General features: G+C 41.2%; 1 protein-coding gene across 8 annotated transcripts in view; it reads right to left on the bottom strand.

Moving 5' to 3' along the window:
- myo16 (myosin XVI) overlaps positions 1-25,829 on the bottom strand; it is a 111,736-nt gene that overhangs the window by 79,323 nt on the left and 6,584 nt on the right. For 4 of the 8 annotated variants that reach the window (XR_005640959.1, XR_005640960.1, XM_039817784.1 and 1 more), the window contains exons 1-2: positions 10,982-11,440; positions 6,286-6,555 (exon numbers count right to left, since the gene is read on the bottom strand). Coding sequence is in view for 6 of the 8 variants with exons in the window: in XM_039817784.1 (XP_039673718.1) it covers positions 6,286-6,555; positions 10,982-11,009 (298 nt within the window). In the remaining 2 variants the exon portion in view is untranslated. Of the gene's footprint in view, positions 1-6,285; positions 6,556-10,981; positions 11,442-23,349; positions 23,563-25,829 lie in introns of those variants that run through there. The other 4 variants (XM_039817789.1, XM_039817787.1, XM_039817788.1 and 1 more) reach the window with 3 other exon arrangements.

The raw sequence follows: 25,829 nt of genomic DNA, 5'->3' as shown, positions 1-25,829 counted from the left end.
ACTGCAACGGAATGCTTAAGGGGGAGAGAATTTTGAAAAAATATTCGCAGCAGATGCAGCCATCAAGTCACTGCAAGCGCAGAATACAATGCTCCTGGATCGCATTGAGGACTTAGGAAAACCGGCCTCGCAGATCTAATCTGAGAATTGTAAATGTTCGGGAAGGCAGTGAAGGGGACGAGGATCCTGTAGCGTTCATGTCAAACATGCTGATGGAGATTATGGGCAGAGAGGTGTTTGACTCTGCTCCAACTTTGGAGAGGTCGCACAGAGTGGGCAAAAAGCCTGAACACACTGGAAGGTCCCCTCGGCCGTTTGTGGTATGCTTCTAACGATTCCAGGAAAAAGCGAGAGTGCTGCAATGGGCCAGACGACATGACCTGAAATACAAAAATACTACCCTGAGAATATACCCAGATTTCAGCGTCAGTCTGTCAAGAAGACGTGCGAATTCAACGACATCAAGCAGGCACTTTACAAAAGGGAATTGATTATTGATTATCTTGAAACTGTTTTTAGTTTAATTTTTAGAAGGTCAAGGCTCTCCGCAGGTTAACGGTTTAGTTAAGACACCGCATGCATCCCCGGAAGATTCAGGATCCAGTAGGGGACTAGCGGTCTGCCTATGTTCTGGAGACAGACATTGGATATTTTATGTTATTTTTACTGTTGGGATGGGTTTGATTATTGACACAACTACTTTTTGTTCACTCTGTGTTAAAACAGGTTTTTATACTGCCAAAGGGGATTTTTGTACATTTTGTATGACTATTATTTTGGATGAGTTGTTGACGAACGGCCGCCTTTCTGCTGTGGGGTGTACTCTCCACCCCTTCCTCCTCTTCCCTCTCAAGACACATGTCTGATGACACAAATGATAGTAGAGCTGAAGTAAGCGTGTCTTCCACCCGATGTATAAGCTGAAATGTTAAGGGCTTGAACGGGCCGATTATAAAGACACGGATATTTTCCCACCTGAAAAAATTAAATGTAGGTGTAGCATTTTTACAAGAAACCCACCTGACCATAGCGGATCAAGTTAGGCTCGGGGAAAAACTGGGTTGGACAAACTTTCCATTTCTGCGCGTAACACCACGCCGGGGGTGGCAATATTGATCCATAAAAAAATATTGTTTACGCCTTCAAAAACGATCTCTGATCCTCAGGGACGGTTCATAATAGTGTCAGGTTCCCTCTTTAATACCCCAGTCGCACTTATAAGTGTATATGCCCCTAACTGGGATGATGTTGGCTTCATTAACAACTTCATCTCCCCTAATTCGAATCTAGATTCACATAGGCTCATTCTTGCTGGGGATCTGAATACTGTGACTGACCCAGCTATAGATCGGCTCTAACTCCAAAAACTTTAGCACGTTCCAAAATGTCCCAGGCTCTTTGTGATTTCATGGATCAAACTGGCTGTGTGGACCCATGGAGGTTTTTCTACCCACATAAAAAAGAATTCTCTTTCTTTTCACACGTCCATCATACATACAGTAGAATAGATTACTTTTTTATTGATAAAACGCTCCTTCCTTCTGTAAAAAATGTGGAGTACACCGCCATAGTAGAATCAGACCATGCACCTGTGGTTCTTGATTTTCTTTTCTCTCAAAACCTAGCACAGCGCAATAACTGGAGACTGAACACAGCCTTATTGGCAGACAAACAGTTTTGTGAATTTGTATCTAAGGCAATTGATGAGTTTTTGTTGTTCAACAGATCAGACTTAATCTCACCATCTACTTTATGGGAGACATTGAAAGTTGTCATAAGGGGAGAAATAATATCATACCAATATCAAGGTAATAAAGCGGGAAAACAGAGAGAGCAGGAACTTGTCAACTATATAAGAAAAATAGACCACCAGTATTCCCTCGCCCCAACCCGGAACTATATAAAGACAAAATTGCTCTGAAAACGAGTGCACGAAGTTGTTATCGACACAAAAACAGAGAGACACCTCCTCTGGTCAAAAGCGCTACTATGAGCATGGGGAAAAAGCAGGCCGCTTGTTAGCTTACCAGTTGAAATGTAATTCAGCATCTCGTATGATCCCAATGATTCGCAGTGGTTCACAGTCAACAATAGATCCAGTGGAAATAAACAATGCTTTTAAAGCATTTTACTCTGACTTGTATACATCTAAATTCCCACAAGATACATCAAACATGTCACAGTTTTTCAATAATCTAGATATCCCTAAAATAGATGTGGCTGTTAGAACTGACTTGGACAAGCCCTTGCGACTTCAAGAAATCTCTGATTCCATCCAGAAAATGCAAAGTGGCAAAACCCCAGGGCCAGACGGCTACCCTGTGGAATTCTACAAGAAATTCTCATCCCAGCTAGCTCCCATCCTTCTGGAAATGTTCAATCATTCATTCATTCAAGCAAACCTACCACAGAGCTTAACAGAGGCCTCTATCTCACTCATTTTGAAACCCGGTAAGGACCCGCTTGAGTGTGGGTCATATCGGCCAATTTCACTCCTAAACACAGATGTAAAGATATTAGCTAAACTCCTTGCCTCAAGATTGGATACTGTAATGCCCCATATAATCTCAAATGACCAAACCGGATTCATGAAGGACCGCCACTCTTTCATAAATATTCGCAAACTCCTGAATGTTGTGCATTCTCCAGCATCGCGGGAGATTCCAGAGGTGGTTGTCTCCCTGGATGCGAGAAGGCATTTGACAGAATCGAGTGGGGTTATCTGTTTGCCGCCCTCGAAAGATTTGGCTTTGGTTCTAATTTTATTTCTTATATCCGCCTGTTATATACTTCCCCAAAAGCATCAGTGATAACTAACAAATTAGCTTCCCAGCTTTTCCCTCTGTCGAGGGGCACCAGACAGGGCTGTCCCCTCAGCCCACTCCTGTTCGCATTAGCTATAGAACCTCTGTCGATTAAGTTGAGAACATCGGACGTCATACACGGGCTCCACAGGATGGGAGTCGAACATAGAATTTCCCTATATGCAGACGAATTATTGCTCTATATATCTGACCCAGTGTCCTGTGTTCCACTATTGTGGAATTGTTACATATTTTTGGGCTTTTCTCCGTTTACAAATTGAACCTGTCTAAAAGTGAATGTTTTCCACTCAATAATTTGGCTCTTCAGATTTCAGATAATGAACTCCCCTTCCGTATTTCCAAATCTGGCTTTAAATACTTAGGTGTACAGATCACCCGTAACTTCTCTGATCTTTACAAAAAGAATTTCAAACCTCTCATGAGAAAAATTAGAATCGGACCTTCAGAGATGGTCAGCCTTATATCTCTCTCACAGGTAGAGTTAATTGTAAAAAATGAATGTTTTACCTAGGTTTTGTATTTGTTTCAGTGTCTCCCAATATTTTGCCCAAATCCTGTTTTCAGTCTTTAAATAAATTGATCTTTTCCTTTCTGTGGGATGGTAAAAATCCTAGAACGGAAAGAATTCCTAGAGAGACCCAAAACCAGGGTGGTCTAGCACTTCCCAATCTAAGGAATTATTATTGCGTCAAACATACAAAAAGTTATTTATTGGTTTCAGTTTCCAGAAAGGGAATGGTGCCAAGTTGAAGGAAACTCCTGTTTATCAACATCTCTCTCCGCTTTAATTACAGCAAAACTACCTTTCTCACCAGCACAGTACACTCCAAACCTTGTCGTCGTTTTTCCTCTCAAAATATGGGCACAATTTAGGCGTCACTTCAAACTTCTCGACTTTTCTATGTGTAGCCCTATTACTAACAACCACCTCTTTCCCTGCAGCCAGATTGGACCATACCTTTACACAGTGGCACAGAGTTGGTCTTCGTAGATGTAGTGACTTTTATATGGACGGTCTATTCGGCAGCTTTGATGATCTTGCTGGAGAAATTTAAACTAACGACGGTCAGATTTATTTAGATATTTCCAGGTCCGTCACTTTATTCAAACATGGTGCTCAACCTTCCCAGCCTTGCCAGTAAATTCGGGGTTGGACAATATCTTACAAACTCCTGTGCAGCATAAAGGGCAGATTTCAAATATATCCAACACAATCTCATCTTTTCAAAAAGTGTCATTAGATAAACTCAGAGCTGATTGGGCTGAAGAACTTGGGATGGAGATATCTGATGCAGCCTGGGACTGCGCCCAGAGTAGAGTTAATGGCACATCCTCCTCTGCCCGCCTTAACTTGATACAATTTAAAGTCTTTCGTCCTCACGAATTTATTATACGAAATCAAAATTGTCCAAGATATACCCAGACATTGATGACAGATGTGACCGCTGTAATTCTACTTCAGCCGACATGGCTCATATGTTTTGGACTTGTCCAAAGTTAAAAGAATTTTGGTCAACGGTTTGCAAAATTTTAAATGAAGCATTTGGCACGAATGTAAGGCTGAATGCAGAAATGGCCATTTTTGGTGTATTTGTGAGTGAGGTCTCAATGACCACTAACAAGAGAAGCGCATTTGCTTTTGCCTCCCTGTTGGCCCGTAGAAGGATAGTACTGAAGTGGAAATCTCCTGAACCACCATTTTCATCAGTCTGGCTCAACGACCTGATGCTATTCCTGAAATTAGAAAAAATCAAGTATTTCTCTAGAGGTTCGACTGACACGTTCCATAAGATATGGGATCCGTTGTTGTTGTACTTTGAGAGGCTTAACGCCCTCCCCCTAGATAATATAAGGCCCTAACAGCTCTACCCAATACACGCAGTTGCGTTGTCTGATGTGTTTTCCACACGAAATGGGAACTGCTTTCTCCGTCAACCTCATCACATATCCTTATTATTATTTCTTTTTTTTTTTTTTTTTTTTTTTTTTTTTTCTATTTTTCTCGCTTTTGTTTTGTTAGTGATGGCAGTATGTGGGTGGGATGGGGTTCATTTTCAGAAAAAAAAGAAAAGAAATCAAGACACTGTAACCAAATGCATAGATCTGTATTGTTTTGCCTTTCTTGAATAAAACATGAGTCTGTCACCCTTGCAGTTACTGCTGTCAGAAGGCCTTGCCATACCAACGCAAACGTTTAGCCTGGTACCAATTCAGTGCAATGGCACCTGTCTGGGGTAGGCATGAGGCAGAGGGGTAGCAGATCTGATTAATGCCAAGCCAAGGGACCTTGGTTTCAGTCTGGCTGTTGCAATGGCACACCAGCTGCTCCAATGGACCCCAGCTGAACCTTATTGGCAGCCAGAGAGCAGAGATTAACACAGTGACCTGCAAAGACTGCTGGTAGGACTGACACAGATACACCCGGACAGCTGGGTAAACGACTGGCAAATGACTGGCATATCCAAAAAGAAAGACGGTGAGGTCGGACAAAAAAATCAATGTCCTTTAGAGTATAGTGTGAGAACCTCTTGAATCTTATGAGTTCATTGACTGATTTCACAAAAACTGAGTACAGTGTGTCTAAGCAGGCTGCAGTCCTGCTTAGAGCGTAAGCCCAAGGAGCGATGTGATTTACTGTGTACCTGAGAAAAGCTCTCATTGTCCTTTTGCCAAATTGACAGTGCATGTCTTTTGACTATCATTATATTCAATGTCATATGCATTTATAGAAAACAAAAACCATTCAAGTACAAACTACACCCTGAATAAGCAAGCTCCCATTTGTGTGAAACACAATGGCTGAATGGTTGAAACAATGGCCAGTATTCATTGTCCCTTGGCTAATATTTTATCATGCTAATGTTTGTTTTGATGCATTATTTTGTGTTTGTGTTACAGATGTCAAAAACACACAACAACCATCCACCAGCCACATCCAGCGACCAACCAAAAGGCTGTGTCATAAGTTCTTGTTACTTTTGGAATTTGTTCATCTTTAAAGAGTATTTACAAAAAAAACGTGTCACTGCCACTGAACAGTGCAAGTGACAAAACAAAAGTGAGTGGTTTCTTTTACCTAGAGTCCAACAAAAAGTGAATGCCATCCTACGGAATGACTGTTTTGCTCTAAAGTGATGACATTATCATCTGTGTTAATGTATTTTTCTCCTTGAGAGCAGTTTGTATCAGGATAAAGCTTCACTCTGTTCTCCTCAGTCGAGTGGTTCCAGCGGAACAAATTGTGTAACCTGGATGTCATAAGAACTGTTTTGGCCATGTGTGTGTGTGTGTGTGTGTGTGTGTGTGTGTGTGTGTGTGTGTGTGTGTGTGTGTGTGTGTCTCTCTGTAGTATCCAGGTCTCACCCTCAAATGTTTACTGTGTACACATCCACACACACTACAACCTTTTCACTCAACCATGAACAGACATACACCCTCACACGTGCACCTGCATACGCACCTTCTTTGTCGTCATGGCGAATGATGGCATCCTGTATTATATCGGCGAGGCTGAAGTGGACACGGTGCTTCTTGCGGTGGGTGGGCGGCGCTCGAACCTTGGTTCCACCTTGCTGGCGCTGAAGACTCTTTTCCCTCTCGTAGTACGCCCTTATTTGGTCACAGCGCATCCTCCTGACCAGCCGCTGGCGCTGGCCAATGGGGAGAGACTCCAGCAGACACTGGTCTATCTCCATGTTCTGACGAAAGACATTACATAGCTGGAAACAACCTAGTGAGAAAAAGAGAAAGAGCAAGACAACGCTAATGATATTTAGTGTCAGAAAACTAAATGCAAAAGTTATTTATTTATGCATGCATTATTTGTTTTCGGCGAGCAGTCCATCCAAAGAGTACGGATAACAATCTGGTGAATCAGTGTAAACATGGTGCATAGTATTTACTCTTACTTACTGAGCAAATAAGTATCAAAGTGATAAAACATGCTGTCAGTTTCATCTCCAGGCAGAACTGTGTTATTGTTTCGTGTGCATGCATGTATGCTTTGCATGTCTGTGTCTGCAGTTGTGTGTGGGCCGCTATTTAGCATATTTACTGTAAAGGATATTTGTATTTTCTGTTGAGCCATGGGGTGAGTTGAGAGAAGCATCAAAGCATTTTGTGTGCTGTCTGTCCTGTCCCACTGATTCTCCTGACTCTGCTTAATCTCTCTTCTTCTCGGTGGAACTTAGCCAAACAGATCTCGACCCAGGCAGCTGCAAAACCTATTATGGGCTGCTTGGATGATTAGGGTGTACAGTGTTTGTGCAGTAGGTGGGATCAGAATGAAATTCACTGAGTGTGCTTAGGTAATTCACTGAGTGTGCTCAAAAAATTTTAAAAAGTAATTTTTTACAAATTTAGATTACAGCCACTCAAGAAGACAAGTAAAAAATAATGAGGTGGATGTCTTTGCAGAAATAGTGTGTTTTTCTTTCGGACTCACCCACTCATCCCTCTTTGGCCCATGCTGTCTCTATATCTCATTCCTTCTTTTATCATACTCAACTTTGTTGCTCTGGTTCTTTTGGGCCCATTTTGTTTTAAGTATCCCCCCCCCACCCCTTGGAGCATCTTTGTCTCTCAATTGATCTCCAGTGGTTTTCGTGTCTCTATTTCAACTCTCTCTTTCTCTGTTGGGTTGAGGGAGCACACATCACTGTCACTGTTTGTCAAGTGCAAAGTAATGTTAGTGGGACACATTTGAAGTACCACATGTTGTCCCCATGTTTCCCACAAAACCGCCTGTCTCTTTCTCACTACAACCATTTGTCTTCATCTCTTTGCAAATCCACAGGGTGGCATGTGCCGTTGGAGGACTGTTGCTACTTTACTTTGTGTCTTCTTTATACAGCAAACTGCCGTTTCTCGTCTGTAGGGGCTGAAGTGTGTTTGGACTAGATCTTTATCAGGTAGGGACAAAGCCATCCAGGCAGACAAATGGAGCTGCTGCATCTCTCACATCTACACATTTATTCAAACACCTGCCCCCTCCACCCCGGTTTGCCACACATACACGTCCTGCACAATATAGTACACCAGTGCCATCTGCTCTGGTTAGACATGTAAAAAAGGTTCTTTTGTGTTCAGGTTCAAGAACGGGGAGTGAGCATTATTATACTGTTCATGCCAGGTGTCTGCTTCAACTATATTTTATTTTAGGAACTTGGCTGCACATTGAGCAGAAAAAAACATTCAACCTACTGCCTTTTCCAATATCATGCCATTCCATCTCTACACAGTCCAGCTTTCATAGTCCCATGTTATTGCCTCCTTTTTTCCTCTACTCTCACATATATCTCCCCCTCACCTTCTCTTCTACTCAGTCCATTTTTATATGTGACTTGCAGTAGTTGTTGTGGTGCATACAGTCTGTGTCCATACTAGACACAAGACTGGGTGCATTGATACAAGTTGTCTTGATCTGTTGTATTCTGACACATAACTTAGTGCAGGGCTAAAAATACAGAGCATCAAGAGCGGAACTCACCTCTCCTGGAGCATTAGGCTACATGCATGTAAACACATATGCACACCCCAGACAACTAGCTTAGACCAGTGTGTCAGTCTAATGGCCAGATAGCTCAGGTGAATGGAAAAGGGTAAAAGGTAAAGAGCTAAGTCTGCAACTAAAGATTATTTTCATTATCAAACAATCAGACAATTATTTTCTTGATTAATCGATTCATCAGTCAGCCCATAAAAGGTCAAGAAATCATGAAAAATTGTCATCAAAATTTCATAAAGCCGAACATTGTCATATTGCTCATTTTATTAACAGTCGTATACCCCAAAATATTCTGTTTACTTTTACATAAGACAAAGAAATGAACTTGATCTGGAACCTGCTTGTAAAATGAGTTATACGATTAAATGATTATCAAAATAGTTGGCGAATGTATTTATAGTTTTCTATAATTGAGTAATCAACTACTTATTTCACATCTAGACCAAACCCTTATTGAAGCGAAAAGTGGCACTGCCAGGGCTCCCAGCACAGGGATGAGAAATTGTCACATTGTTCATTCCTTTGACTAAAAAGAGAGAGATTTGCCACACCAAGAAAAATCACGGAGGCTACAGATTTTTCAGTTTTCGTTCTTCTTTTCAACACTTAGGTAGTAGTTTGAGTGGCAGTAAGTAGCAGAGATCATAAAACACACTAGCCGTTTTACCACACAAAATGTGGATATGGTGAACTGCCTGTCTCCATCACTGCCTTGACTTTGTGACTGTCATCTCTTCCTTGGTTAGGCCATATCCTTCACACTCTCTGTCAACCTCATATATCATCTACTATACAGGCATTCAAGGCTACAGTCACATCAACCCGTAAACTCAGCGCACATGACAGACGTCACATAACATGGCATATTGATACTGACATGACTCACTCACAAGACATTAAGGTATACACAGTAGTAGATGGATATCATCAAAGACAGCGGAACACCGACGTAAAACAACATTTTGTTAGTAAATTAACATAAAGTGATACAAATGCACTTGTCTAAATGTAGGCTCAGTGTGCTAAAAGGTTCACTTTAACTGCACAACAGTTCACAAGTGGCACTAAATGTTGTGATATGTTGTGACTACAAAATCGGTCCCTCATGACTTGCTATAACATGCTGTGTGTTGCTGCATGTACATGTAATGTGGCTGAATGTGTTGTTAATAATATACAATCATTGGTTGGTGTATCAGAACATTCCCAGAAGAATCTTTGTCTTCCGTTTTTAGATGAAAACATCATATATGGCCAGCACTGACAGCAAAGATCAATAAGAATTTGCCCTCAGTCAATAAATACTTGAATTTCCATTTTTCTAATGAAAACACTATGTGAATTTGCAGCAACATGGCTGATAAAAACACACATCATTACTGTCTATGGTCCTTCCTACTTAATCTCAACGTTTGCAAAAATTATGACATAATGTGTGCTCCGAAACACTGGCGTTTGCTACTGTGTGATGAATAGCTCAAAACAGACACATGAAATGTGAATGAGAGAGGGAAAGGACAGAGGAGCTGGGCCTAATGGGAAACAGTGCTAAATGAATCTGAGAGAGATGGAATAAGTGGAGGGACAGAAAGAGAGAGATAGAGGGATAGAAAGCAGTTGCTTTTTTCTGCTGCCATCCCATCCCCAGGCTATCAGTTATTGATTGAATGTGGAACATCCCATTCAGGCTCCAGCTAATAACACTGACTGCACTGCAGGAGCTTGTAAATTAGAAAATAGAGCACACACACGTGCACAAACACACACACATGCTGCAAACTGCAGACCCCATAAATGTGCAAGATATACAGTAGATAGATGTGTATGTAGTGGGTAGTGATTTGGGGTTAGACAGGTAGCGTTCTCAGAGTCAAGGACAGACTTTAGACAGCATGCATCACCTCTATGATAAAATTCACTGTTTTAACTTTTATTCTCTCTTTCCTTCCTACCTTGCTATCACCTCTCAAATATCAGTATCACTCTCCCTCATTCCTCCCCGAGTCTGCTTATCATTCCTCGCACCACTTGGCCACATTCTTCATATGTCACTCATTCCATCCTCACGTCCTTTCCATTTCCCAATCCTGCCATTCCCTCCACTCTCTGCAATGCTTCTCCAAATCACCCTCAGTTTCTCTCCATCTGTCCTTCTCTCTGAAATGACTTTTTCTCTCCATCAGTCTGTCACTGTGTTATAAATATGCCAGACGCTCAAGGGATCTGCATCTTTGTGGCTCTATTTCATCTTTCTTTCCCTCTGCCAGTACCTGCCGCATTCACCGGTCAACTTCACACATCTGCAGCAGCTCTCTGCAGCAAGCTCGCACACCCACTTACTGCGTGAATATACACACACACACACACACACACACACACACACACACACACACACATACACACACACATACAGAAACACACAGACAAACACAAACGGACACAGATACATATCTGAAGTTTAGATTGTGCTGCTGTGTTGGCAGCTGGTGACCAGAATTCTTTAGCATGTAAACTCATACAGTATTTGACACCCTGCATATATAGTAAGTGCTGACACAACAGGCACACACCCATGGCTGGGGCATGGACAAGTGCATTTGCAAACACACACACTTGCATGCACAGAAAGAGCTGGTGAATGGCTACTTACAGCATTTGATGAAATGGTAGTGAGACATTTTCTGACTAAAGTCAGACAGTCCGCCAGTCAGGTAAAGAGGCTTGCAGGCAGGCAGAAAGGTAGGCAGGGAGTCAGTAATTCAAAAAGGCAGGCAGACAGTAGCCAGCTACAGGTTCCAGCAAAAACTAACTAATGCAGAGCTCGTAACCCGGCAGGATGCATTATTAATCTGGCTCCCTGCATGCTATCCAAACTCAGTTCCATTGTCTGCATTATTCACCAGCAGCAACAGCAGCAGCTCCAGTTGCAGCCCATGCACCATCTACATGCGCACAGACCCAGACTCACAGACACACACACTCACTCACACAGCCATTCACTCCTTCGATCCACCCGTTGGCAAGGGGAGCTGCGGCTGTTTCTAGCTCTCCTTGCCTAAAGCCGGATAACCGCTGCAAAACGTCTTCCCATCCATGACAGGCGCACGTGGTCCACTCGCGTCACTGACTGCCGGCTCAGCCCACCTCCTGCTCAACACACCCCCAATGACGCAATGCTCTTCACCTCCTTATACCTCCCCCACCACCACCACCACCACCACCACACAAAGATGGCAAGAGACAGGGAGAGAGAGGGAGTGTTAGATTGGATAGAAGTACAGCTAAGGAGGGAGAGAGAGAGAGAGAGAGAGAGAGAGAGAGAGAGAGAGAGAGAGAGAGAGAGAGAGAGAGAAGCTGCTGCAGTGCGGCTTTTGGTGCGGTGACATGTTAAGTGCTCATCAACAGTCTTAAACTGGCCACAAACTAACTACTGATAAGTACAGTTTACTAGAATTGTAGGGCTTGAGACCAGTACATTAACACGCACTCTATCATGCGTTTGTATGTGCTTGCAGTGTCACTAGGGCAGACCCTCTCTGACTCTGTGCTTTAAGGCTGATTTGCATATATGAATACCAATCCTTTGCATTAAAAAGAAGATTTGCACAAGTAGGGTGAGAAGGTGAGGATAAACGAGAGAGAAAGAAAGACGGGTGAAAATCGGGGAAGAACAGCAGACTAGAGAGAGAAAAAAAGATAAAGTGACATAAGAAAGACTTTAATGAGGTGGGAAGTGTGTGACTAAAGCAGGATTGTGACATACATTTTTTAAATCTGTGCCACGGTGCTCACACATCTGCAGGTTAGGTAGCATACCGCATTTTCTGAGTCCTGATTTTGTGTTATCTCTCATTGCTGTCAAACATGGGACATGGGCGATGGGATAAAAGGGCATGAAAAGCAGGTGAGGTTTGTGATTAGGAGAGGAGCAGCAGAATCAGCTTAAAAGGGAACGAGAGAAAGGCAGAGACTGGGAGATTAATGTGTGTGTGTGTGTGTGTGTGTGTGTGTGTGTGTGTGTGTGTGTGTGTGTGTGTGTGTGTGTGTGTGTGCGTGTGTGCGTGTGTGCGTGTGTGTGTATCAGACTGAATGCTCGAGTAATTTCTGTCACAGGAAATCAGGTCACAGAAGCAACTCGCGGCATCTTCTGCAAAACATTGCCGGAACAACTACTCAAACATCTACCTGAGTAAAATTAGATTCCAGTTTGTGTGTGTGTGTGCGTGCATGCGTGCACAGCGATAGACATGTAACATGCTTTATCAGAAGAGTGGTGATGTGCTGGTGCATTGGGAACAGTACAAGGTCTCACACAAGGTCTCAATGTGAGACAATCTCGAAACCCAACTGCTAACGGTCTGATGACGATATCTTTGAGGGAAACAGCCAATATTTCTTGGGTACCGGTTAAGGTTATGATTGTTAACGAAAACGGACAAAATAATGAAAACTAAGTGAGAAAAAACATTGTTGTTAACTGAAATAAAAATAAAAATGAGTAATTACAAAAAAACGATAACTAACGAAAACTGTAATGTCTGTTTGCAAAACTAACTAAAATAAAATAAAATAATCAAGTAAAAGTCCTTAGTTTATGTCTTTGTCAATGTCTTTCATAGAGCAAATAACGTTATATCTTTCAGAGTTGACATTTCCGACCATAGACCTGTTTTATACAGTCTATGCCATAGACATATATAGTTTCTGACTGGGAACCTAGAAATTCCGACATTCCATGTCAAAATGAACACAACATGTCCATGCCACTCGCCTGGCATCATGGCGGTACCGAAAGTCGGAAGAAAGCAGCAGAGTCCTATTTGATTATGACTGTGTCAGATAAAAGCAAGTGCCTTGCAGTGGAAGGTGGTAAAATATATGGACAATTTATTAAAGAGAAAAATCCTACTGTGTGAGTCGACTGACTTCAAAACGTTCGCCACTTTACTCGAACCAAAGTTCAAAATACCTGTTCATGTATGTCTTCTTTAGTCTATTGGCTATTTAGGTTTTTTCCTGGTACACGTCACTTACACATTTTGGACTCACTGCGGCGTCTTGTGTAGACTGTTTACAGATGTGTGCTCATCATATGTACATTTTATGTAACTTACGGGTGTTATTGTTGAATACATTTTGAATAGCCTACATATTTCTAAAATTGTATGATATTTTTGTTGAGTTATTATAACACTTATTACTGACCATTTTGAATTTTGCCTCTGACAAATAACCAATATTACAAAAAAGACAAACTAACACTAAAACTAATATAAACTAAAACTAGCATTTAAAAAAAATAAAAAATAAACTAGCAAACACGCTTTAAAAACTAATTAAAATTTAACTGAATTTGAAAACAAAAAGTCAAAACCAAATCAAAATAAAAACTAATGAAAAATGCAAAACTAAAATAACCTTGGTTCCGGTGTAGCCAGAGATAACAGATAACAGATATCCAGGCCAAGACTTCCTCTTCCATGCACCGGTCATTGTTTACAGTCTGATTAGCAATGCTATTAACGACCATGATTGTGAAGTTTACCCTAAGTTAAGATATCTGCATATGAATGCAGATGCATTCTTTTAAAGCTAATAAAAAGCTAAATCGTTGTCAGACGATAGCCCATGGGTTTCAAGATTCCATTTCGACCAATTTGGTCCTCATCTTTTGCTGTCTACACGGACTGTTTACCTGCATACAACCAAAGCCTGCTCAAACGTAATTTGTTAATAATATTGGCTTAGTGGTTAGCACTGCTGCCTCACAGCAAGTACTGGCACTGCTGAGTACTGGGGTTTCATGTTCTCCCAACGTTGGCCTAGGTTTTGTCTGGGTGCTCCGGTTTCCTTTCACCTTAAAGACATTAGGGGTGGGAATCAACAGAGGCCTCACGATACGATATCATCACGATACCTCTGTCACGATACGATATTATTGCGATTTTAAACATATTGCAATATTCTGCGATATATTGCAATGTATTAACTTTTTTCCAACTTCAAATTTTTCCCAATGATGTCCCCAAAGGACATCTGTTTTATCTAAAAATATACATTTCTCTGTCTGCTCATCTCACTTCAATTTTATTGCTGCAAAATGGGATTGTCAAGCAGACAGACTGACCAACACATATACCATAAAAGATCGATACTTGGCATCTGTGTATCGATACAGTATTGCCACGAAAAATATTGCGATACTATGCTGTATCGATTTTCCCCCACCCTTAAAAGACATACATGTTAGGTAAATCCTGCCATTGCCTTTTATGAAGGTTCTGGGATTACAACTGGAGTTGGTCCCCGGACTATGGCTGCCCACTGATCGTAAATATTTAGGATGGTTTAAATGCAGAGGATACATTACTCATTTACGTAAAAATGTACTTGGCAAAAAAGGATATATATTATATTACTACTCAGACTACAAACGTAGTACAAATCGAAACCAGAACACTTCCGATACCAAAATCTTGCCCTGTTGCCTACAGATTCTGCATTTATATGCAGATAGCTGTTTATAGAGATCATCTCTGGTGTAACAGCAACGGGATAATAGGTTGGAGTCTCGTTCTCATAATTTGCTACAATTAGGTCAAGCACCTAAGCAGGGAGGTACACAGAGAGTGCATATAGAGTGAAGACAATAGAGATTGATAATAGAGAGAAGGGATTCATTATATGTATGACAGATATTTCAAAATGCAGCAATTAATGGTCAAACTTTTTGTTAAATACATTAATTTCAACATATAAATGTGTGCAACAATGTACATCTGTGCATGTTTGTTTAGTATCAGAATTAATGATGTCAATGGTCGTACTGTAGCAAATGTGTGAGGATTGTGCCTCCCTGCCTCTATAAAGCAATCACAAACTCGTAAAAGCTTTTGTCCCACAGAAGATGACATTACATTCTCTTTGACACAACTGTCATTCTGCCATGATCACCATCAGGTGACAATCAATACTTCGACTGTGTCACCACTATGATTTTAATGGCTACCACCCTAGAGTGTGTGCATACTTTCAGTGACGCTAATAATGAGGGATGTCTGATGCAGGAAATATTCCCAATTACGGCAAAGCCAAAGGCACATGGAAAGTTTGGGGGTGATGCATTATATATGAAAAGAGATCTCTTAGGATTAATTATTCATCAAATGTGATATATTTACACAAATAAATATTTATTTATTTTACCAGAAAAATTAAAAATTTTGAATACTATTTGCATGTATTATGGATTGCTCGATGTTGCCATGCAAATAAATACCTTGTGTACTATCTGGCACATGTGCACCTCACACATCCACACACAATTTTTTTGAGCTAGCAAGCACAGTGCATTTACAAGAAACAAGAATCCCTCAAGTCCCAATGGACCACAAGACTGTGATTACAGTCTCTTGTTAATGAGAATCTCTCTCTTTCTCTCTCTCTCACACACACACACCACCATTCAGGTTAATCCAGTGCATTTCTATTTAGATTACGTTATCTACTTTGCCTCCTTTAGTCTCTACCTAAACCCCTCTCCTCTATACAGTATCTGCATGGTCAAGTAATTTGATTGCCCTGCGGGTATTTTCCAGCAGTATTTACATTTATTACATTGATAATAGGGGCACAACACAACCGTATATAGCATCATGTTGTTCCCCGCATGATTCTCCTTTAATTACACAGTTCATTTTATGATTTACTATGTGTATTGTACACAATCTGCTATAATAGACAGTGCTGTGGTTGTTAAGCTGTGGTAACAGCTTGTGTTTTTGTCACTTCATTGGGTTTTATTTTTACATTGCTAATTGCATGGTTGTTTTGTTAATTATGCTACTAACGAAACACTCTGAAATGGTCCAGAGTTTATTTCTTTACGTGAGATTTTCTATATTTATTAGGTTTCAACTAATTGGAAATGGAACTGTAAGGCAAAGTCTCAGGCATTGCACTGACTCATTACACCACTGTTACATATGGTATCAAACTTAATGTTGTGAGTCGCCTCAGACCCAATTATTTTTTTAAACTGAGCAGAGTATTTTCAGATATTAATATTAATAATAATACATAAATTATTATTACTAATAATTATTAAATGCTAACTGTGGCAATATCAACATGCAATATAGTTGATGAAAAAGACAACACTAAAATGTAGTTAAAACTAGGGCTGGGCAATATATCTATATTATATCGACATTTATATATGAGGCTAGATATTGTCCTAAATTTTGGATATCGTAATATTGTGTTATCTTAGGCTGCATAACAGTACTAGCTGTTTTATTATTTGTCATATTATCCACATTATTGTTGATTATTTATCAAAACTCTCATTAATATTAATATTAGTCAACCCTACAAAATTGCCGCAATATCGACATTGATGTATTTGGTCAAAAATATTGTGATATTTGATATTTTCCATATCGCCCAGCTCTAGTTAAAACAAAAACTCTTTCATATATACACTGTAAGTAGTAAGTAATTTTGGGATACAATGGTTCTGGAGAAAGCTACAAACAGCAACACCACAGGCCAAGCAATCAGCAATCGTTCGTTCCAAACAGGCATGTTTGGAACGGGCATTGCACTAGTTAATCAAAAATTGCTGAATTACTTAAAATAAAATTACAAATTTAGTTATCTTTAAGTGCACAGACTTTTGTGTGCATGTGTGAAATCTATTTATAATCTGGGTTTCACCCTTAAAGATGGATTATATTGTAATCCCACCATTTTTCTCCAAAACAGCAGCTCAGTCCAGGTTTAAACTAAACAGCAGGGATTACTATTTAATATTCATAATACTAGTTAATAGCCTAGCAGCAGCTATATCGGTCAACTGCAAGGTGGATCGTTGCCTGCAAGGGGAGGATTTAAATGCTCTCCTGTCTAATGCTGCAGAACACAGAGAACCTCCACTGATTTAAAAAGAGGTTTATGTACCTTGTGCAAGTCCATATCGAAGTTTATGACCATTCGGAGGCAGACAGACTCACAACTTATAGCAACGAGCCTTGACACAATATTAGTTTATAAAGTTCTTATGGATAACATACAACTGCCTACTTATACATCCAGAAAGGAAATAAAGCAACATTCATCCGTCTGGAGTCATTTTTACTCTCCAGCTACAGCTCAGTCCGTCACAGTGTTGGGTCAGTGCCATTAGCGGAAAACAAATTAAATGCATTAGTGGTAAATCTAAATGGTGGATAAATAAAGGTAAGAATGGCATCCTTGTAAAAAAAGAATAAAAAAAGCCACATATCTGCTTTATGGGCCTGACACACGGCAGGTGATGTCCCCTTTGATCCATTTGTTTCAAACGGAAAGTGGATTCTGGATTCTGTATTGGCAAAATCTTTGTATGGCACCTCGTGTTGAGACTGTATTTAACATTCCATTAGTTTTGGCTTTTCTTAAATTAAAAAACAATTTGGCTGAAATATGGTATTGAAAAAGTTTAGTTATGGTATTGGTTCGAAAAACTGTAACACTAAAACTATGTTTAATATTGGCACTACTGAGAAAAGATGAATGCCCTAACAGTCACAGACTTGTTCCTCCTGCTTGTGAGTAAGGACCATTGTAAATAACATCTTTATAATATTGCTTCCTTCTGAACCAAGACATGTTTGTGTCCAGGGACACAGTCATCCACCAGGTGTGACAAGATAGGCAATCTGCTTTGAAAAAGCCTTCCCATCACGTGTGCCAAGCCCATCGGTCTGTCATTCAGCTACAGTGGTGTCATACATGTGTGCACTTAGAGCGACAACAAACGCTTCCTGTCAGGCAGATCAGTCATCTTAATACACACTAAAATGTGATGAAAAGCTCCGTAATCTTTAATTGTAATTCTCTCACCTTTGAAGATTGTCATAAAAACTGACAATCAAGACCAAAAGGATGAATTTAAACTAAATGGTTGATAAAGATTCCCTATAGCAAAGAAACAGAGACTTAAAAAAAAAGAAAAGAGTAGTTCATTATAATTCATACTGCTAGCTTTGAAGAGGGGAGTTCATCCTAACAGAGAGATCAAGTGGCAGACTTTTACTGTTGTTATAACTTTTAATTATTCCTACATTGTGGCATAGGCTGGACCATGCAGCGTCCAAGGTAAACATGAATTTCTATTATTTTACAGTTCAAGAGTCAAGAGCTGCAAGGAAGAAGAGTACTATCTGTAGTATCTTCCAGTCGGTAGATTGCTACAAATGGAACAGTGGCGGACTAATTCAGCTCATTATCACTGCTAGCTGCAGGGAGAAAGAAAAGGACATGATGGAATTGTGAGCGAGGGGGAGTAAAGTGAAAAATCTGTCAGAGTCAGAACAATGATAGACAAATGAAGTAAATTAGTATAGGAACTAAGGGTGGGGGAAAATATCGATACAGCATAGTATCGCAATATTTTTCGTGGCAATACTGTATCGATACACAGATGCCAAGTATCGATCTTTTATGATATATGTGTCGGTCAGTCTGTCTGCTTGACAATCCCATTTTGCAGCAATACAATTGAAGTGAGATGAGCAGACAGAGAAATGTATATTTTTAGATATAACAGATGTTGACAAAATTTTCCTTTGGGGACATCATTTGAAATTGGGAAAAATGTGAAGTTGGAAAAAAGGTAATACATTGCAAAATATCGCAGAATATTGCAATATGTTTAAAATCGCAATAATATCGTATTGTGACATAGGTATCGTGATGATATCGTATCGTGAGGCCTCTGGTGATTCCCACCCCTAATAGGACCAAGGCATAGAGACACAGAGGAGAACTTTAACAATTAATAACTCATGAGCCAGTTTCTCTCCCCTCACACTTTCTGATTATAATTATGTTTCTCCCTCTAAATCACCTCCCCTCCACCCGTCAACCCCAAAATCCCTCAACCTTTCTGCCTTTGTCTCTCCTTTACTACCCTCTCCCCTAGCTCCCAGCTCCAAGCAGCTGGAACAATGGACAACATGGAAACATAAAGGATGGCTGCAAGCTTCAGCGAGAGACAATCAATAAGCAGACAAACAAAAGAGCAACACAGTCCTGCATGTGAGAAGCTCCCCAATAAAGCAGCACTTGGCACAGAGGTGAAAACCATGACCACTGCCTGACACACACTGTATTAGTGACTCACAGTGAGCTAACAGACGCATGCACAGTTGGGTCTAACGCCTAACCCACATCAGCGCTCTGCTTATGTTATCATGCTACGCTCACAGCTGCTCAAATTCAAGTAGCAATGTTCCCTAAGAAACCTGCTGCGTATGTGAGCAAGTGTTCACACACACACACACACACACACACACACCCCTAAACATTTTCAATTATACACAACCAGCTGTTCTTTTCTTGGCAAAGCTGAGATACTGTACTTGTCGAAGGAACAATATAAAGTGATGCAAAACGGTAGAAAGTAAGGAGAGAGTAGGAAGAGAAAGACTACATAATTACTAATGTAATAATACAAAGACAACTCTTTAGCACTATCTTGTCATAAGCTAATTGTGACTTCTTTGAAATACACAGGACATTCTACATGAAATGAAATGTTCAAATGTATGCAGATATTTAACGATTATTGGCTATGGATGTAGAAGTGGGATTAAACAAGATTGGTATGTTTCCTCTGGCAAAATGGTCTAGTTTGTAGCTAGACTTGCTGAAGTTCTGACAAAAACCAACGTGCAAAACAAAGAGCTTCCTATCTCACTGTAATCCCCACGATTTGCAAGTTCTCCCATCTGGCTTTAATAGTCATTCAAGCCATTCTGCAGCCTACTGGAAAAGAAACAAAGTCTTGATAAACCACAAACAGTAAAGTACACAGAAAGAGTGGAGACACATCGTTAAAAGCAAAGAGTGACAGTGAGAGAAATTGGAATGTCCTGCCCCAACAGTCTCAGAAACTAACTTTTGCAAACTCCCTTTAATGCATTCCTTTTAACATTTTCGCATCTGAACAACCGAGAAGAGCAGCATCAAGCCGATAAAATCATTTATTATTCTTCATAATCTAATGTTCCATGACTCTGTGATTTCTTAACTGATTTTAGAAAGCAGCTGTGCAGAGGAGGGGGAATGGGGAGACTGAAAAAACATCTCTGAAGAAGTGGAAATCTGCTCGGTGTTTTTAAGATATTTTTCTGCTTTAGTACAGAACTGCATTGAAACAAGGGGAGGTAAGTTTTGTCTCTCTCAATCTCTCACAACTCAACAGTAACAAAAAAAAGATTACATTACAATTCCCATCCCAAATTCTAATCTATATTCTATTCTATTCTAACAACTGCATGCTTGCATTCACACTATGGAGGTTTTCCAGTGGTGAGCAATAGAGATTACAAGTCTAACTCAGATTCTCCACTGGGCGCGTCTGTGCTGCGTTCCGGTTATGTTCCGTCCTCCGCCACGCGCCATAACACACCAGGAGCGTCTTGCTGCCCAAGTCACAGATTTTATTATTTCTACAAGTACTTTACAGAAAAATCCTGTGTTTATCAAGCTAGTATCTACCTTCCACTCCAAGCGCTCCTGTAATTAAACCCCATGCCTTCTCTTTTCTGGCGTTGTCTAATAGACAGATCAGTGGTGTCTATTAGGTTTTTCCACCTCCAAGATGAATCTCCCCTCGTCCGTGATGTTGTAAAGGAGGCATACAGTATACGATATTGGGGGTGTTTTGCTCAATTGACTGGATAGTCTCGCTGTTTCACTTCCTTCCCTTTGTTTGAACATTTCCTTTCAACAAGTACAAACAGTAAAATGAAGGTTAATGATGAAACAGTTTTAAGATATAATACATCTCTGTGTAACTCAAAGGGTAGACCTCCAGTACATGCCAATGTCAGAGTGTTTGTGTACAGCTCCAGTCACCATATCAGACCACAGCGTTGCCAACCAGCTGACACCACAAAGAGGAAGGGCTGACTGCAAACACACTGACAAACGTTCACAAAAACACACATGCACATACGCTGACTTCATGGTGTAAACACAAATCATCATGTCGCTAAGCAACCTAGTTGAAACGCTTCCTCCTTGTCATGAACAGCGAACAAGAGGGGCACAAAGGGCTCTACGCTACTGACCCACTTGTGCCCCCAACCATGCCATCCAAAAATCTGGCAGACTCACAGCCATTCGCTCAGAAAGCTTTTTATACTGACTTAAAAGACATGCCAGCACTGCTTTACTTTGTACTGGAACCTTTTAATGTCCACCCTGATTTCTCCTAACTTAACAACAAGCCAAACAGTTTGCCTGATGTGAATGTAAACAAGAACTATGCACACACACAAAAACAGTGACCATACCTACAATGCAGTTTCCAACACCTGCCAGGGACATTTTTCCTCAGTTTTCACTTAACTTCCACAATGTGGACATGAGAACTAAAGTTTGAAGCACATTAAGTTGACTTTTCCTCTTTCACATAGCAACATTAACATTTATCCTGCGGTGTTTAAAACTTTTTGCCTTAAAGCCAACATTTATCAGCCATAAGCATACAGGTAAATGTGTTACATGCAGTGCCATGGCCTTCTTTGTACTTGGTTGCTGTGATTTTCTGAATAGAACAGGATAGTCTAGTTTGAAACGGCAGCTTAATGATGCAAATTTAAATGTAAATGTATATCTTTAGATATTCTCAACTTGAAACAGCCCTGTTCACACATACCTGACACAGAAGGCCATAATACTAGATTGCCTGCAGTGTGTGTCCTTAGAGCTTGAATGCTCTGCTCAACAACAGTGTGCCCTTGATGGTAGTGACTGAAAATGTGAAACCAACCACCAACCCAACATCACCTCCACACTGTGAGACGGGGTGAGAATATTTGCACATTCCTGCAGTGCTTTCATTTTAAACATTTACATTGAACATATTTTTTAAACAGTATCTTTTACTATTTTTGTTGTCTTTTTTCTATTCTATATTTATGTTTCTTGCACCAAAACGCTACAAGCAAATTCCATGTATCTGAAAACCTACTTGGCAATAAACCGGTTTCTGATTCCAACAGATCTGCAGACCAGTTGATAGTAATGGATTATGCCTTCCCAATCTAGCCTAAATGTTTTTATCCTTTGATCCCAAATGTAATCTGTTCCACCATTCTGGATGCTGGCCAAAGAGAAGAGACACTGAGCTAAGGATTCTGATTGGCTTAGCTGTGACCTCTAGCCCCTACTCTTCAACTCTGGCTTTTCAGCTCGCGGGTCAAAGCAGGTCACCTTCGTAATTAAGCACACAGCCAGATGAATGGCACGGGCTTTGCCCATGAACTCGCAGCAGGGTGGCACCCTGCAAAGTTAGACCAACCTTTAAGTATTCAGAGGAGCCAGGTTCTCTGCTGAAGTGTTCTTTAGCACGCCAAGGGTGCTGCTCAATTATCTGGACATGTGCTTTGATCCCCCTGTGGAGAGGGGCATCAGCACACCAAGTTGCTTGACCACAACGTCAACATAAGATAGTGCGCCTCTCTCTAACACGCGTACACACAATCACAACAGCCCTAAAGTGTGACAACCTATACGCAGACACTAATCCACGTTAAAGCGAGGATATCTCATAGCACACTGAAATCATTCTTGCACAATCAGCTGTTCATTCCCAGCCAGAAACACACACATTCTTCCACACTAAGCATCTCACGGTATATTTAGACCCGCGACAACTGCATGGCACATCTGCCTTTCCTTTCATTCCCACTGGCACGCCGGGAACACCACATGACTCCAATGCACATTAACACACACACACACACACACACACACACACACACACACACACACACACACACACACACACACACACACACACACACACACACACACACACACACACACACACACACGTCCTCTCTATCTATGTCCATCTCACATGTTGTGAAGACCCTAAAACAGTTATCAGAGTGAAAATCACACTTGCGATCATCCTCAAAATCAGCCTTCGCTCTGATGAGACAAAAAGCGGAGACTTACCAGTGAGAGCCCGTCCACAGGAGACACCAGGGTACGGAGGAGAGAGAAATGTGTCTACCCGACGAAAACCCAACGCGAGCCGCCTCCCCGTGCTCCGCCACCAAATCAATTTCACACTCGCTCACCTCCCTGCCACTGTGATGTCATTCATTCATCCGTTTCCCCCGTAGTCATGGCAACTCTGCCGCTTGGAGCTGTTCATTCTTTTACATCTGTCTCTCTCTCTCTCCCTCTCTCTCTCTCTCTCTCTCTCTCTCTCTCCCTCTTTCTACGTCCCTCCCCCTCTCCAGACCCCAGTAAACCCAGCCCACTGACTCCATCTGAGGGGGTACAGTTACACCCCCATCCTCACACGCACCCACCCCCCTATTCTCTACTATCGCATCGCTGGTGTAAAAAAGCGAGTAGGAGGGTACAAAACACAAAAAGGGGAGGTGCCTGGATTCACCTCATGTAGCGAACACGCCCTGAAGAGTTTGTGGTCAAACAGGGATACTTTTGTCAAGGCTGCCCATAAAGACAGAACTGGCAGACAAAGAGAACTGGAAGGGAGACACAACAGAGCCTGGATAGGTGTGCCTGGAACTCTTTTGTTTAGACATGAGCCAGCTGTCTCATTTGCACACAGAAAAACAACATATTGCGGAGTCTAAATGCTGATGCACAGATGTGTATGTCTGTAACTCCCTAACACACTCAAACGCACATACGCACAAACAAAACACTACACAGCCCAGCAGTGTAGTGTGAGGTGATGAATAGTTAATGACCACCATTATAATTACTACGGTGCTTCTCTGCTAATAATCCCCATGTTGACCTTGGAAAAAAAGGGGGAGGAAAATCTGGTCACTGAGAGACAAATCAAACAAAGACCCACACTTACACACACCTCCACCTGAGGCTGCCTCCTTTATTCAATTATTAGCCGCCCACTTCTCCAGTCCACATTTATTTTCCCAGCAAGCCCTCTCTTCCCAACCTCCACAGGCTTTAGATGTTCATCCCTGCCTCACTTAAACCATTTCACCCAGCACTCCTACCAATCGCCACCCTGCTGTTTTCATATTTTAAATCTCTCTTCTGTACCTCCCTTCATCTTCACCTGCAGGACTGAGAGAGCCTGCCGAAAGGCATTCAATCACCTGGACGAAGAGGGGAAGAACAAATATGGGAAAAGGAAGACACATAAGGGTAAAAAAAAATATCAAAACATCTACTTGTCAGACACTGAGTGAGGAGAATATGGTCTGGAGTGGGACAAAGGACACAGAAGCAGTGTAAGTGTAAGTAAATGAAGAAGCCTAAAGAGAGAGAGGGGCATTTCTGGAAAAGATAGGGATCACCTCTCTGTCACATCTCTTCACACAACCCAGTATCATCTGGTTTTTAATTAGCTTCCTGTGCTTTCCTACTGGAAAATCTCTCCATCTGTCTGCATTGATCCCTCGCTCGTCATTCTTAATCTCTCCGTTACTATTCACATAATTAATGGGGGTTTTACCCAACCACCAATGCAATAACACATTTTTGCTTCTCAGCCTTATTTCCATGTGTAGTGAATCATAAGTTTACTTCCACTCTTCACTGATGTATTCTGACATTGTGTAATGTCACATGAAGTTTTGATTTGAATGCATGCTCCTTCTGCGTTAAAGGTCCCATGGCATGAAAATTTCACTTTATGAGTTTTTTTAACATTAATATGAGTTCCCCCAGCCTGCCTATGTTCCCCTAGTGGCTAGAAATGGCAATAGGTGTAACTGAGCCCTGGGTATCCTGCACTGCCTTTGAAAAAATGTAAGCTCAGATGGGCCGATCTGGAATCTTCTCTTTATGACGTCATAAGGAGCAAGGTTACCTCACCTTTCTTTGCTTTGCCCACCCAGAGAATTTGGTCCGCCCATGAGAAAGAGAGAGACATCATGGCTTGCAAAAGAGCAAAGTGGCAGTTGGTCAAGGCCACACCCCACCCTCCTGCGTTCATAGACACAGATGCAAAGAACAAGGCAATCCCTGGCCTCTCATGAAGCTGTAGCCGGGCTGCAACGCCATGTCCCATTTACTGTGACGTCAGCCATAACCTTAATTTAACAAAACTTTCTTACACTTATCTACTTATGAGCCCTGTGTTACAGAAACTTAGTTAAGCTAAACTCCCTCTACTCTGGAGGGTCAGTTGGCAAATGTAAGAAGGATGAATGGAGGTGGAAAATGGAGACAAAGTCAGAACACAGAAAGAGGGGTGGGAGAGGTTCAGGGGTGAGTGTGCATTACATCTCTGAATTGAGGTACATCAGGGGCATGAAATTACCAGACTAGTGGTTCAAATCACACAGACACACACATACACGCACACACCTGAGGGGGGAACCTGTAATCCAAAGCCAAAGCAATTGCCTCCACAGTATGGTCTGAGATGTTGCTTTACCTAGACATTATCCCTCTCTTCGGAGCTCTTATCTGCACTTACAGAAATG

This window comes from Perca fluviatilis, chromosome 12 (assembly GCF_010015445.1).
Source record: "Perca fluviatilis chromosome 12, GENO_Pfluv_1.0, whole genome shotgun sequence".
Classification (NCBI taxonomy): Eukaryota; Metazoa; Chordata; class Actinopteri; order Perciformes; family Percidae; genus Perca; species Perca fluviatilis.
Note: the sequence above shows the minus strand (reverse complement) of the source record. Positions and strands in the feature narration are given on the sequence as shown.